This window comes from Callithrix jacchus, chromosome 9 (genome assembly GCF_049354715.1).
Source record: "Callithrix jacchus isolate 240 chromosome 9, calJac240_pri, whole genome shotgun sequence".
Lineage (NCBI taxonomy): Eukaryota > Metazoa > Chordata > Mammalia > Primates > Cebidae > Callithrix > Callithrix jacchus.
In genome coordinates this window covers 30,711,803-30,727,910 of record NC_133510.1, presented here as the reverse complement: position 1 = coordinate 30,727,910, position 16,108 = coordinate 30,711,803, and the positions used below count along the sequence as shown (strand labels likewise).

Here is a 16,108-nt window from a genome sequence, read left to right as displayed (position 1 = left end):
CTGGAGTCAGGAACTTACATAAGGAAAAGAGAGCCAGTCTCACATCACCTCTAATAATAATACTAATGTTCATTTCATATTTATTGTTTAGCAGACTTCATGGTCTAACTCACAGAGTCTAAATTCATAGAGGAATATCTCAAGCTCTTGCTGTTGCTCAAGCTCTTGCTCTTGTGCTTTCTTTCAGGCAGGCAAAAACATGTGCTCAGAGGAAGCATCATAATGCCTCTGCCACTCCATCTTCCCCCCTCCGAAAAAACTAGAAAAATGAGCATCCTTTAGCAGGACATTCAGAAGAGTTCTTACTATGGTGAACTAGAAAGCACCCAAATGAAGAGCTGGTCCTGCACCTAATTAATCACTGCCAGTTGGAAGTGACTGAGCTACATTGAGAAAAGCAATATATATGTAATGTGGCCTGAAGGACACAGTCTACTTACCAGGCCTTCATATAGAAAGCTCCACTGGCATATTGAGCAGGAAAACTCAGTTGTATAAGACTGTCTTGCATATTACCAAGAAAGTGTCTCCAAAGAGGGCAGTGCTGCTTCAAAGACCTTCATATCTAGATGCATGTTATCAGCATCACTGTAGATCTGCTTTTTCTGAAGTGACCAGCTAACAAAAAGTTCCCTGAACTTATTCTCTTAGGACATTTACTACCTTTGGCCACAAAAGGCCATAGGAGAAATATGTCTCTGGTTTCAGTGCCAAGAATGGTTGAATTATCCTGATTATTTAACTAGGTTTCTATCTTTTTGTTTGCTCTGATTTGTGTATGTTTCATTATATCTTGTCTGATAGGTATCTCTATAAGTCACCTCAAAATTTTTGTGAAAGAAGGCAGAAGATAATGAAATAAGTGTTCAGGCAATGATGAAACTAAAGAGATGAGTGAGGAAAAGCAAGATAACTAAAGAAACATAGCTTCAGCAACAAGAACAGGAAAAATCCATTGCAAGCCATAACAGACGGTCTGTCGAGATGATAGAAGGCAATATAACAGTGCATTAGTAAAAAGACTCAATAATAAGAAGGGGGTTTTTGTTCTGGCTCTGTCACTAACTAGCTAAATGATGCTATAAAAAAGAAAAAAAAAGTCAGTAAAGAACCTAGTTTAATGATCTCCCATAGACCTGGAGAGACGAGATAGCACAAGGTTCAGGAGGTGGGCTCTATAATCACACTGAGTGGGAAAGCCTACTCCCATTTATTCCCATGGAACCTTTAACAACTTATCTCAAAGTGTTGTTATTCTTATCTGTAAAACAAAAATAAGAGTGTTGATCTTGTATGATTATGAGAGGTTTGTGAATTTTTTAGCCAGTATTTTCAAGCACTTTATATGGATTACAGAAGGGGACCCTTGAGCTACAGAATAATAAAGACTTTTTACAAGGTCCCAAAACCAATGAGTGACAGAGCGATGACTGGAATGCATGCTGTCCATCTCCAGGTCTACGCACTTAATGGCTCTTGAATATTGATGACAAATGAACTAATCACATGTAATGCATGGAGCATAGTAACTGGCATATGATAAGCCTGTAATAACTGTTAGCTTACTCAGCAAATGAGAGTGCCTCACAAATCTAAATTATTTTCCACATTATGGAAAGATATACTATATCTCAAATATGATATTTGTTAAATAATAACATATCTAGATAATTCTACATAATTTATAATTTCATAGGTAAATATCATAACATTGACAGATGATACAAACATAGAATGAACAAGTAAAATAAGAAATGGCAGAAATAATATTAATTTTAAAAGTGTAACTAGAAAACATAACAGCTGAGTACAAATACTTATTTATAAGAAATATTCATTGTATTGTTATTTATTAAAGTTTAAAAAGTAAATGAGTTAAATACTCAAATGTAAGGGGTTGATTAAACAAAATATGGCATATCTACACATAGACAAAAGGACTGAATTAAAATATGACAGATCATTAACATTAGTCTTTTGGTAATATGATTTGTATTAATTTTCCTATTTGTTTCCAACTGTCAGTTTTCTATAATAATCTGAAAAACATATTTCTACAATAATCTGAAAATAGGAAAACATATTTCTTTGGTAATCTGGAAGAATAAAAATTGTTTTCAATTGAAATAAATCCATATAAAGCCCTGCCCATAACTTTAACAAATCTACCTCACAGAAAGAGTAAGCAACAATTTGCTTGACAGCAAACCACCTGACGAAGGTCAGGTATTTCAGTTGCCCATATCTTTATAATGTTCAAGGTGCTTAAAAACACCAAACTTTTTTAAGAAGTATTACATGGAAAAAGTCTGCAGATTGCAAAAGGTCTGTGCTGGTCAGAGTGTGTACAGTTAAGGTGTTCGACCCTATGAACAAATACAAACATTAACCATCTAGGACTCATACACTTGAAGGAAACAGACCTATTAAAATGCTGTCCAACCAGCCTCAGAAGGAGCAGATGGAGCCACAGAACCAGTTAGCCCAACAGGAGCAGTAAGAAAGGAGGTAGCAGTGGCCATCATCTACACATGGGATGTTATCTGGAAGAAGGCTGGGCAAGTTCTATGGTTCTACAAACGGGAATGGGAGAAAGTCACAGGGAAGAAAAATCTCATGTGCAAAATTAAGGGGAAATTTTCCTAGCATGTAGAGATAATCAGAGATACAACAGGTTGTTCTGCAAAGAAACAATCTTCCTTTATTACATGTGACTCATGTTGTCTGAAAGCACAATGGACACAGGCAGAGACACACTCCTGTAAGCAAGGAGCTCACTGGATCTCAACCACATGAAGACAAGACCTGTCCCTACAACCAGAACCAGACCAAAGGGACTAGCCCCAGTCAACCGTTAAAGATGGGATTGCTCCCTTTCTTGCTCTTCCCTGAAGGTTGTAAGCCAGTTACCAGGTGAATGTTAGAATGGCCTCTCATAAACAGGCCAGAACCTTGGAGGAAAGAAACCCAAGTGAAAGGCCTGGGAAATTATCCTTTGGAGCTAATGATGTAATAAAATGAGGCCTCCAAGCCCCAAGAACAAGCCAGAGAGTATGTCCCTAGGAACCTTCCTCACTAAGTCAGCCTTACTATATTTTCTTCTCCACAAATATTTGCTTATATTTGCTCTTTAATATTTAGTAAAGATGTGCAAAGTCCCAGACTGTCTCATCTGTGATAAAATAAACCAAATAAAGAGATTTATACCCACTCTTGGACAGGATCATTAAAGCTTTTAGGTAAAGCACTTTATATGTATAAACTCTTTAATCTTCACAACTTATGAAGCAGGAAATTGAGACACAGATGTTATGTGATTTCCCCAATGTCCAGAAATAGTAAGTGGTGGACTTTCATTGCCAGAACTGTGGTTATTCTTTCCAGAAGGAATCATCTTTAACTCTTTGGTATTATTTAGTAGCAATTTATGTATATGTCAAGTATTATGAATGACTTTCCTCTTCTTGCTCTCTTCCCCCTATCGAGAGCTCCTAATCATGCTCTCATATATGAGAAAAGCTGGAAGATAGTGGATAGCATTTTTATACAATGCATGTCCAAGCATACAGCTGTAACTGCTGCAAACTATGAGGTACAAAAAGGAAGTTATCTGGCAATGATTTAAATCAAAATTATATGACTACTGGCCAGGCGCAGGGGCTCACGCCTGTAATCCTAGCACTTTGGGAGGCCAAGGAGGGTGAATTGCCTGAGCTTAGACGTTAGAGGCCTGCCTGGGCAACATGGTGAAACCCTTGTCTCTACTAAAATCCAAAAAATTAACTGGGCATGGCAGCGTGTGCCTATAGTCCCAGCTACTCAAGAGGCTGAGGTAGGAGAATTGTTTGAGCCCAAGAGGCAGAGGTTGTAGTGAGTTGAGATCACTGCATTCCAGGCTGGGCTACAAAGTGACACTTCATCTCCATTAAAAAAAATACATATATGCAACTACTAAACTCTAAAGCCAGGCAATTTTGCAAAGAAATAGAATATTATATTTTTGTGGATAACTATTCACAAATTAAGAAGTATGTTTGGCTTAAACATTGAGAAAGATACCTTTTGAGGAATTCAGTAATTTAAAAATTTGTTTTAGGAATAGCAACTTCTTACCAACCTGAAAAGGAGCAGCTCGTTCTGCTTTTAGGCATTTACTTTCAATTACCTGTGTTTGTGATTTTTGTATAATTTAACAAAACCATTCTGTCTTAAACCAATCTCTTATACATCATAAAGACATATATAAAAGAAGAAAGCTTTTGTTTACTTCTCTGTTATATGTTTATTTAACCAGATATAACAAAACACAAGAAACTCTAGCAGCCATATTTACCTGTGATCCAAGTGGTGAATTGAGAGAATAACTCCTGAATTTAAGTGGGTCTGTTTTAGGGTCACCAAAATAGTAAATTCATGTTTATTTCTTAGCTTCTGAAGAAACTGTTCAGCTGTAGTAGTGGACGCTTTTATGCTTCTGGGAGTATCTAAAAAAGAAACAAACATGTACTAAGAATAGACTAGAATTTGATTTTATGAAGTATCTTTTACATGCAACATCTTTCAAAAAACTTTATTAAGTTTATCAGTAATAGCTGATAAATCCCAAGTCTCAGACGCTCTTGGTAAATTCTTTTTCAACAAGACTTCATGCTATATATAGTAACACAGGACAGTAAAATCACACATGAATTACTGAACTTGGGTTTCAGGAATCTTTGTTCAAAAATGTCACCTTTGAAGCAAAGAATCAGACTCTTATTTGAGGAAGTACAATCCGAAGTTTTCTCTTTACACACTTCCTATATCCTAGATACCACAGCAACATCAGTGTCAACAATGAACAAAAAGATGTAATTCCTAGAACAGGACCTAAACAACCACACTAGAATCATTTAGCTTTTCCAACACCTCATGACAGAAAACTGGATGTAAATCTATGTGCCACCCTCCACATTGGTTTCTTCAGCCAGAAGGTTTGCTATAAATAAATTTTTAAAAGATCATTGAAATTAGTCACTCTCAGCCTTCTGTGCAGTGGAAAAGGCATTAAGATCAAATTATCTCACCATACGTACAGAAAAAAAGAATACACAGAACTTAATTCCCATTTCCTTCCAGGCTTAGAGAAAGCCTAGCCAAGGGAAGTTTACTTAAGAGAGGAGAAACTTTTATTCTGAACTTCCTCATGGGTTAACCTTGTACTCCAACCTCAGGACCCAAATTATATGGGGAAACAGGTGAGGATAGAAATGGACTTAGTAAAAACCTATGATTCAAGCAATCTGCTAACTGAGCGCAAGGCTCTCCTATTCATAGTGTATGCAAAGAAGATTGATGAGAGGTAGAGACGCAGTTTGTGTTGTGATCAAATTACTCTCCTCTTTCCTATGCTTCAGTCTAGATTAGCAGTTTTCAATCAAAGAATTAGCATTTAGAGAGGACAATCCTTCTTTGTGCAAGATTGTTTCATGCACTGTAATTATGTAAATATGGGTCCCTGCCCAACAAATGTCAGTAGCACCAAATCCTCAGTCATTGCAACAACCCAAAGTACTCCCACACATGTCCAAACATTCCCAGGGAAGCAATGCTGTAGAAACTTAGTTGAGAATCACAACCTTGATGAAACAGGGATTATAAAATTAATCCAAAATTTTCTGCCTTTCTAGGCCCCACAATTTTACATAATACTAATGTGTAATCACCTGGTCTAAGTCCATTACTGAGAATACACAGACATGGAGAATACACAGACTTTGAGACACTCGTATAATAGAAGGCACAACTAATGTGATACAATGAAGGAAATGCTCTGAGAGAGGTAGGTACAAAGTTTTAATGGGTCAGAGTGGAAAGTAGCCAACAGAATCTGAAGGGAAGCCTCCTGATCAATGCTATTTGATCAGGAGTTGATCAGGTGGAGAAGAGGGAAAAGCATCCCAGACATAAAAAAGCTTGTTAAAAAGCAAAGATATGAAAGGACATGACATAGTGCAATGGGTGAACAGCAGACATTGCTGGATGGGGCTGGGGGACTGGATAAGGCAGGACCTTGCAGGCCAACTTAAACACCTGCTGTTTCCATCACTATTACCAATTTACTCTCTTGATTTAACAAAACAAAACAAACAAAAACTTCCTATTTGCCACTGAGAAATGATACCTCCTCATTCTCAACCCTTGACTTCTTCTCTGCTACAATTGGTCATGTGACACAAACCTGACCAATCAGGTCATCATCTATCCTTCTGCATGGTAATTGGTTCAGGAACGGGTACCTAATCCAAGGTAATAAAGTCAGACTTGGGATGGTTGTTCAAAGATTTAGAAAAAAGAAACTTTCTTGTTGTGAAAAAGAAACTTCAACATGCCCATTCAACATTCATAACTCAAAAGCATAACAGTAATCTGAAAGTTTTGCCATAATCAATGTAATAGTTTCTCTTCAGGCTCTATTAGGGATAAAACAGGCTGTAGAGGAGATTCCATAACATTCCTCTTAGCTTCAAAATTTTTTGTTTCATAAAGACAGCATGCAAAATATAATTGAGAATGATTTCATATAGTGTTAACTTTTAATTCATTCTAATTTATACAGAAGTGAATCATTCACAAACTTCATTATTTCATTTTAATTTAATAGATAAAAGCAAACTGAAATTAAGTTATAAATATTTATTATGCCTCTCCTCTTTTCAGGCAGGTAGAACTTAAGCAGCATCCTTTGTCTTGCCGAGCAGGATAGATGGGGATGCAAATGAGGGAAATGGAGAAAGGATTATGGTGAATACCCAAATGCTGATCAGACCCACAGAGAGGTTCAAGGATGTGGCCCAAAGAGATAGAGCTCTTACAGCAAGAGAAAAGGAATTTGGAAATGTGTGGTAGCTGCCTTACAAGATGGAACTTTAGAGAAAAGACGCTCGAAGATTTAAAGAATTTTAGGCTGTTTTGTTGTTTGCTATGCATAGAACTTTATTAAATATCTATATTATTTGCTATTGCCTTTGAAGCTAGATTGGTGAACAGAGCTGAGAGGCTATATTTTGTTCGTTTGTCTTTAAATTGTGTTCTCTTTTCAGATGAAACAACACGTAAAGATTGGCCTTAACGTAAAAGAACAAAGAATCTAAAAGAAGAGATCACATTTAAACGTTAGTAAAAACATAAGTCAGTATGGTTGAAAATATCATGAAGGAAACTGTAGGTGAAGGGACACCATCAAAAAATTTATTACTCTGGAAGGGGGAGGGGAGAAGATGGTGCTGTAGGACCAACTCGGGATTGCAGCTCTCAGTGAAAGTGCAGAGGGTGAATGGATGCCGCATTTCCACACAGATATTTATCACCCACAGACCAGGAGATTCCCAGGTGTAGGAGCCGCATGGGCCGCCAACGCAGCTGATTGGGCCGGCGCGGCTGTTTGGGCCACGGCCACAGCACAGCGGCACTCCATACAAAATACACTGGTTTGGTTGTCCTGTTAAACCAGCAATTGGAGATTTCAGAAGGCAGACTAGCACATTCATCTGATTAAATGGGACTTAAACAGAAAGCCAGGCCAGGAGATTCCTGGGTAGCAACCTTGTTCCAGCTGGTACAATGGGTTGCTGCAAAAGAAATCACAGAGATCCCGGTGCCCTTTCAGCAGGCGGCTGTAACACCTTAAAAAAATAACACTTTTTTTTATTTTAAGTTGAGCGGCTGTAACCATTCAACTTAAAATTTAAAAAAAAAAAGGGCTCTGAGGCAAGGAGCCAGGTGATAAGACTCGGTGGGTCCCAACCCCACCAAAACAAACAAAACAGCAATTGGAAACGCTGGTGGTTGAGAGTTTCACGGCAAGCACAGCTGAACCCAGGACGTTGCAGCTCAGTGAGGGAGGGGCGTCCACCATTACCGAGGCACTCGACCCCTACGGAGGTATTCTGCCATTGCTGATGCAGCCTGGCATTGCCGAGGCAACCCGCCAAAACAGAGAGAGTCCGCCAATACAGAGGTGGGCTACCATCACCATGACAGCTCTAACCACACCCATATAAACAGGACTATGGGGAATTACACAGGTCAGCAGGGAAGAGCCCAGGACAGCAGGGCAGGGCCCATGGCAACAGGGTGGAGCCCACAGCAACTGGGCGGAGCCCACAGCAGCACAGCATAGCCACTACAGGCAGGCAGTGATTAGACTGCCTCCTTGCTGGGCAGAACACTGCAACAGATACTCATAAATAAAGCCCTAACTCCCTGGGACAGAGCACCTGAGGAAAAAAAGGGGCTTAATGAGCTCTGCTGCAGTAGACTTAAACATACCTGCCTAGCAGCCCTGAATCAACAATGGAGCTCACAGCTCAGCACTTGAGCTCCTATAAAGTACGGACTATCTCCTCAAGTATAAAGTAAAGACAGTCTCCTCAAGCAGCTCCCTGACCCCCGTATATCCAAAGAGTCACCTCACAAAGGACTGATCAGACTGACATTTGGCGGGCATCATTCAGGGACAAAGATAGCAGAAGAAGAAACTAGCAGCAACCCTCATGGAAAACTAAAAAACAGAAATACTACATCATCAACAATCTGGACATCCACTCAGAGACCCAATTGAAAAATCAGCAACTACTCAGATGACAGGTGGATAAATCCACAAAGATGGGAAGAAACCAGCGAAAAAAGAAGGAAAACATCCAAAACCAGAACACCTCGCCTCCTACAATGGATCACAACTCCTCACCAGCAAGAGAACAAAGCTGGATGGAGAATGAGTGTAATGAAATGACAGAATCAGACTTCAGAAGGTGGGTAATGAGAAACTTCCGTGAGCTAAAAGAACATGTTCTAAATCAATGCAAAGAAACTAAGAACCTTGAAAACAGATTTGAAAAAAGATTCAAGGAAATGATAACAAGAATGGACAACTTAGAGAGGAATATGAGTGAATTGAAGGAACTGAAAAAACACAACACGAGAACTTCGCGAAGCATGCACAAATTTCAACAGCTGAATTGACCAAGCAGAAGAAAGGATATCAGAAGTTGAAGATAAAGTCAATAAAATAAAACGAGAAGCCAAGATTAGAGAAAAAAGCACAAAAAGAAATTAACAAAGTCTCCAAGATATGTGAGACTATGTGAAGAGACCTAATATACATTTGATAGGTGTACCTGAATGTGATGAACAGAATGAATACAACCTGGAAAATACTCTTCAGGATATTATCCAAAAAAATTTCCCCAACCTAGCAAGACAGGCCAATATTCAAGTCCAGGAAATACAGAGAACACTACAAAGATATTCCTCAAGAAGAGCAACCAGAAGGCACATAATCCTCAGATTCACCACGGTTGAAATGAAGGAGAAAATACTAATGGCAGCCAGAGAGAAAGGTCAGGTCACCCTCAAAGGGAAGCCCATCAGACTCACAGCAGATCTTTCAGCAGAAACCCTACAAGCCAGAAGAGAGTGGGGGCCAATATTCAACATCCTTAAAGAAAACAAATTTCAACCCAGAATTTCATATCCAGCCAAACAGAGCTTCATAAGTGAAGGAAAAATAAAATGCTTTGCAAACAACAAGTACTCAGAAATTTTTGTTACCACCAGGCCAGCTTAACAAGAGCACCTAAAAGAGGCACTACACATAGAAAGGAACAACCAGTACAAGCCATTCCAAAAACATACCAAATGGTAAAGAGCATCAACAAAATGAAGAATCTGCATCAACTAACGGGCAAAACAGTCAGCTAGCATCAAAATGGCAGTATCAAATTCACACATAACAATATTAACCCTAATGTAAATGGGCTAAATGCACCAATCAAAAGACACAGACTGGCAAATTGGATAAAAAGCCAAAACCCATAGGTGTGCCATATCCAGGAAACCCATCTCACATGCAAAGATACACAAAGGCTCAAAATAAAGGGCTGGAGGAAGATTTACCAAGCAAATGGAGAGCAAAAAAAGCAGGAGTTGCAATTTTTGTCTCTGATAAAATAGACGTTAAAGCAACAAAGATCAAAAGAGACAAAGAAGGTCATTACATAATGGTAAAAGGATCAATACAACAAGAAGAGCTAATGATCCTAAATATAGATGGACTCAACACAGGAGTACCCAGATATATAAGGCAAGTTCTTAATGACTTCCAAAGAGAATTAGACTCCCACACAATAATAGTGGGAGACTTTAACACTCCATTGTCAATATTAGACAGATCAACCAGGCAGAAAATTAACAAGGATATCCAGGGCTTGAACTCAGAACTGGAACAAGCAAACCTGATAGACATTTGCAGAACGCTCCACCCCAAATCCACAGAATATACATTCTTCTCAGCACCACATCACACCTACTCGAAAATTGACCACATAATTGGAAGTAAATCACTCCTCAGCAAATGCAAAACAACTGAAATCATAACAAACAGTCTCTGAGACCATAGTGCAATCAAGTTAGACCTCAGAATTCAGAAACTAACTCAGAACCACACAGCTTCATGGAAACTGAACAACTGGCTCTTGAATGTTGACTGGATAAACAATGAAATGAAGGCAGAAATAAAGAAGTTCTTCGAAAACGAGAATGAAGACACAATATACCAGAATCTCTGGGACACATTTAAAGCAGTCTCTAGAGGAAAATATACAGCAATAAGTGCCCATATGAGAAGAGTGGAGAGATCCAAAATTGACACCCTATTGTCAAAATTGAAAGAGCTAGAGGAGCAAGATCAAAAAAACTCAAAACCTAGCAGAAGACAAGAAATAACTAAGATCAGAGCAGTACTGAAGGAGATAGAGACATGAAAAACCCTTCAAAAAATCAATAAATACAAGAGCTGGTTTTTTGAAAAGATCAACAAAATAGACCACTAGCCAGACTAATAAAAAAGAAAAGAAAGAATAACCGATAGATGCTATAAAAAACAATAAAGGGGAAATCACCACAGATTCCATAGAAATTCAAACCATCATCAGAGAATATTACAAACAACTCTATGCACATAAACTAAGAAACCTAAAAGAAATGGATAAATTCCTGGACACTTGTGTCCTCCAAAGCCTAAACCAGGAAGAAGACGCAACTATGAATAGACCAATAACAAGATTTGAAGTTGAGGCAGCAATTAAGAGCCTACCACACAAAAAAAGCCCAGGTCCAGATGGGGTCACAGCCAAATTCTACCAGAAACACAAAGAGGAACTGGTACCATTCCTTCTGAAACTATTCCAAATAATCCAAAAACAGGGAATCCTTCCCAAATCATTTTATGAGACCAACATCATCCTGATACCAAAACCCGGCAGAGACTCAACAGGAAAAGAAAACTTCAGGCCAATATCCATGATGAACATAGATGCAAAAATCTTCAATAAAATACTGGCAAGCCAATTGCAATAGCACATCGAAAAGCTTATCCACCATGATCAAGTAGGATTCATCCGGGGATGCAAGGCTGGTTCAACATACGCAAGTCTATAAACGTAATTCACCACATAAACAGAACCAAAAACAAAAACCACATGATTATCTCAATTGACGCAGAGAACGCCTTTGACAAAATTCAACAGCCTTTATGCTAAAAACCCTCAATAAACTTGGTATTGATGGAATGTATCTCAAAATAATAAAAGCTATTTATGACAAACCAATAGCCAATATCATACTGAATGGGCAAAACTTGGAAGCATTCCCTTTGAAATCTGCCACTAGACAAGGATGGCCTCTGTCACCACTTCTATCCAATATAGTACTGAAGGTTCTAGCCAGAGCAATCAGGCAAGAAAAAGAAATAAAGCGTATTCAAATAGGAAAGGAGGAAGCCAAATTGTCTCTATTTGCAGATGACATGATAGTATATCTATAAGACCCCATTGTCTCACCCCAAAAACTCCTGAAACTGATAAGCAACTTCAGCAAAGTCTCAGGATATAAAATCAATGTGCAAAAACCACAAGCATTCCTATACACCAATAACAGACTTAAAGAGAGCCAAATCAAGAACGAACTGCCATTCACAATTGCTACAAAGAGAATAAAATACCTAGGAATACAACTAACAAGAAACGTAAGGGACCTCATCAAGGAGAACTACAAACAGCTGCTCAACGAAATAAGAGAGGACACAAACAGATGGAGAAACATTCCATGTTCATCGTTAGGAAGAATCAATATCGTGAAAATGGCCATACTGCCCAAAGTAATTTACAGACAATGCTATCCCCATCAAGCTACCATTGACTTTCTTCACAAAACTGGAAAAAACCCCCTTGAACTTCTTATGGAACCAAAAGGGAGCCCACATAGCCAAGCCAATTCTAAGCAAAAAGAACACAGCAGGAAGCATCACACAACCGGACTTCAAACTATACTACAAGGCTACAGTAATCAAAACAGCATGTTACTGGTACCAAAACAGAGAAATAGACCAATGGAACAGAACAGAGGCATTGGAGGCAACACAACATATCTACAACCATACAATCTTTAATATACATGACAAAAACAAGCAATGTGGAATGATTCCCTGTTTAATAAATGGTGTTGGGAAAGCTGGCTAGCCATGTGCAGAAAGCAGAAACTGGACCCCTTCTTGACACCTTACACTAAAATTAACTCCAGATGGATTAAAGACTTAAACATAAGACCCAACACCATAAAAACCCTAGAAGAAAATCTAGGCAAAACCATTCAGGACATAGGAGTAGGCAAGGACTTCATGAACAAAACACCAAAAGCATTGGCAACAACAGCCAAAATAGACAAATGGGACCTAACCAAACTCCACAGCTTCTGCACAGCAAAAGAAACAGTCACTAGAGTGAATCAGCAACCAACAGATTGGGAAAAAATGTTTGCAGTTTACCCATCTGACAAAGGGCTGATATCCAGAATTTACAAAGAACTCAAACAGATTTACAAGAAAAAAACAAACAAGCCCATTAAAAAATGCGCAAAGGATATGAACAGACACTTTACAAAAGAAGACATACATGAGGCCAACAAACATATGTAAAAAATGCTCATCATCACTGGTCATTAGAGAAATGCAAATCAAAACTACATTGAGATACCATCTCATGCCAGTTAGAATGGCGATCATTAAAAAATCTGGAGACAGATGCTGGAGAGGATGTGGAAGAATAGGAACACTTTTACACTGGTGGTGGAAGTGTAAATTAGTTCAACCATTGTGGAAGACAGTGTGGCGATTCCTCAAGGACCTGGAAATAGAAATTCCATTTGACCCAGCAATCCCATTACTGGGTATATATCCAAAGGACTATAAATCGCTCTACTAAAAGGACACATGCACAGGATTGTTCATTGCAGCACTGTTTACAATAGCAAAGACCTGGAACCAACCCAAATGCCCATCGATGATAGACTGGACTGGGAAAATGTGGCACACATACACCATGGAATATTATGCAGCAATCAAAAACGATGAGTTCGTGTCCTTTGTAGAGACATGGTTGAATCTGGAGAACATCATTCTCAGAAAACTGACATAGGAACAGAAAATAAAATACTGCATATTCTTACTCATAGGTGGGTGATGAACAATGAGAACATATGGACACAGGGAGGGGAGCACTACACACTGGGGTCTATTGCGGGGAATAGGGGATGGACAGCCTGTGGGGGGAGCTGGGGAGGGATAGCATGGGGAGAAATGCCAGATGTGGGTGAAGGGGAGGAAGACAGCAAATCATACTGCCACGTGTGCACCTATTCAACTATCTTGCATGTTCTTCACATGTACCCCAAAACCTACAATGTAATAAAAAAATGAGATTCAGGGCCAGGTACGGTGGCTCACGCCTGTAATCCCAGCACTTTGGGAGTCCAAGGCAGGTGGATCATGAGGTCAGGAGTTCAAGACCAGCCTGGCTAAGATACTAAAACCCCATCTCTTAAAAAGAAAAAAAAATCCTGTCATTTACAACAACATGGATAGAACTGGAGATTATTATGTTAAGTGAAATAAGCCAGGGTCAGAAAGACAAAAATCCCATGTTCTCACTTATTTGTGGGATCTAAAAATCAAAGGAGTTAAACTCATGAAGACAAAGAATAGGAAGATGGTTACTGTACGCTGGGAAGGGTAGGCCATGGGGGTGAGGAGGACGGTTAATGAGTACAAAAAAATAGAATGAATGAGAACTAGTTGGTAACAGAATTGTACATTTAAAAATAACTAAAAGAGTATAATTGGGCTGTCAGTAACACAAAGGATAAATGCTTAAGGAGATGGATACTCCAGTCTCCATGATTAGTATGCATTGCATGCCTGTATCAAAACATCTCATGTACCCTGTAAATATATATACCTCCTATTTACCCACAAAAATTAAAAACTAAAATATGTTCACAAAAAAAATTGATCACTCTGCATTTTGAAAAAAATTCTCTAGTGGCCATGTGGAAGGTTGCTTCAAGAAAGAAAACAACTAGAAACAGAGACCACTGGAGAAGTCTAGCAACTTGGTAATCATTAACTATGTTAAATGTCATATTTTGACATCACTAAACTACCTTTCCCAATTCAAATTGATTTTCTTTGGCTTTGACTAGATTAGTAATGTTGATACTGAGCTATTATTGTTTGCACTGCTTGTCAGGGATGTCAATGAGGGAAGGGCCAAGGGAACTCTGAAGTAGATGGATAATTTGTATTGGGGTGCTTAAAGAAGTGCTTAAGGAGACCTGCATAACAGAAGAATCCTCCACCCCACCAGGTGGTAGGTGGGGTGCTATGAGGCCTCCATCCAACTTAGACTCGAAGCTCATTCACTCATGCAGGGTCACAATTCAAGACAGGACCACTTACTCTATTCAACCTCTCCTCCCAGTTTGTCTTCCTGTTTTGCTACCTCTATGGAGCTAGAGTGGCTTGCAGAAAGGAGGGACCCTCCAGCATGAACAAAGCCAACAGAAGCCCTATTCTGCTTACACTGTAGGGATAAGAACAATAATATTCTGTTTTTTCATCCTGATTAACCAAGCTATTGCACAAATGTTTAAAAATGGGCTTGCATGAGCCTCCCACCTACAACAGAGTGAGGGGCAGTGTGGAATGCCCATGGAAGAGAGAAAGCCCAGCTTGATTTATCATAGCCTCAGGATGGTCTCCTCACCTGTGCCCCAGCCCAGGAACCCAGGACACAGATGAAGATTTTTAAATTTCTCAAAAGTGACAGAGAAAATGCCTAGAGGAAGTATGTCATAATTGTAGCATAATTTTAAGTTCCCTGTCAACAGAATACCTTCTGCTTCCAACCCTTACCTCATTCTGAAATATTTAAATTTATTGTTCTCCTTAAAAACATGTTTTCAAGAATGCATTATGTCCAAGGCCAGGAAAGACTTGATTAGGGCCTAAACTCTGTGACATCAGAATAAATAGGAGTGGTAAAATTCAGGATATATGTAGAAAGTAGAATCTAAAGAACTTGGTCACTAATAAATCACCTGCAAAAGGTAAAAAAAAAAGGAGGAAAAAGGAATCCAATTGACTCCAATATTTCCAGCTGCAGAGACCTAAGGAAAGGAAATACACTAGAAGCTTGATGGTTTCCAAATGGGATTTCAGTTTTAGAAATAGTGATTTTAAAATGCTGTGGAATATACATATGGACATGTCCAGTACAAGGCTAGCACTTCAGAATTTGATATGATAGAGGTTAAAGTTGGCAATATAGATTTAGAAGTCACCAGACTGTGTTACCTAAAGTCATGGGTGTGCCTGAGTAAATCACAGGAATCACAGGGATGAGAGATGAAAGGATGGACCACAGAAACATTGAGTTGGTAGCACAGCAGGGGAAGCATATATAGGCTTTATAAATACATACATACATACACACACACATATATATACATATTCTGTAATGCTGTACATGTGAGACCATAAAACTTTTATCCTGCAAAATTATATAATAATATATTTTTCCCTTTTGAACTCAGATTCCATTTTGTTCTCACAAAGCCCTGGAGACTCGACAGCAGCAACAATTACTACTTTCTTTTTTAAAATGAGTAAAAAAAGCCATGGAACAATTCCATATTCACCCCAAAACACCAGCAGTTAGAGGTATGATGGAAATGA

At 38.8% G+C, this 16,108-nt stretch overlaps 1 protein-coding gene across 1 annotated transcript in view; it reads right to left on the bottom strand.

Moving 5' to 3' along the window:
* NELL2 (neural EGFL like 2) overlaps positions 1-16,108 on the bottom strand; it is a 396,829-nt gene that overhangs the window by 319,042 nt on the left and 61,679 nt on the right. Inside the window, exon 4 of the mRNA XM_035255757.3 lies at positions 4,334-4,484. Coding sequence (XP_035111648.1) covers positions 4,334-4,484 — 151 coding nt within the window. The remainder of the gene's footprint in view (positions 1-4,333; positions 4,485-16,108) is intronic.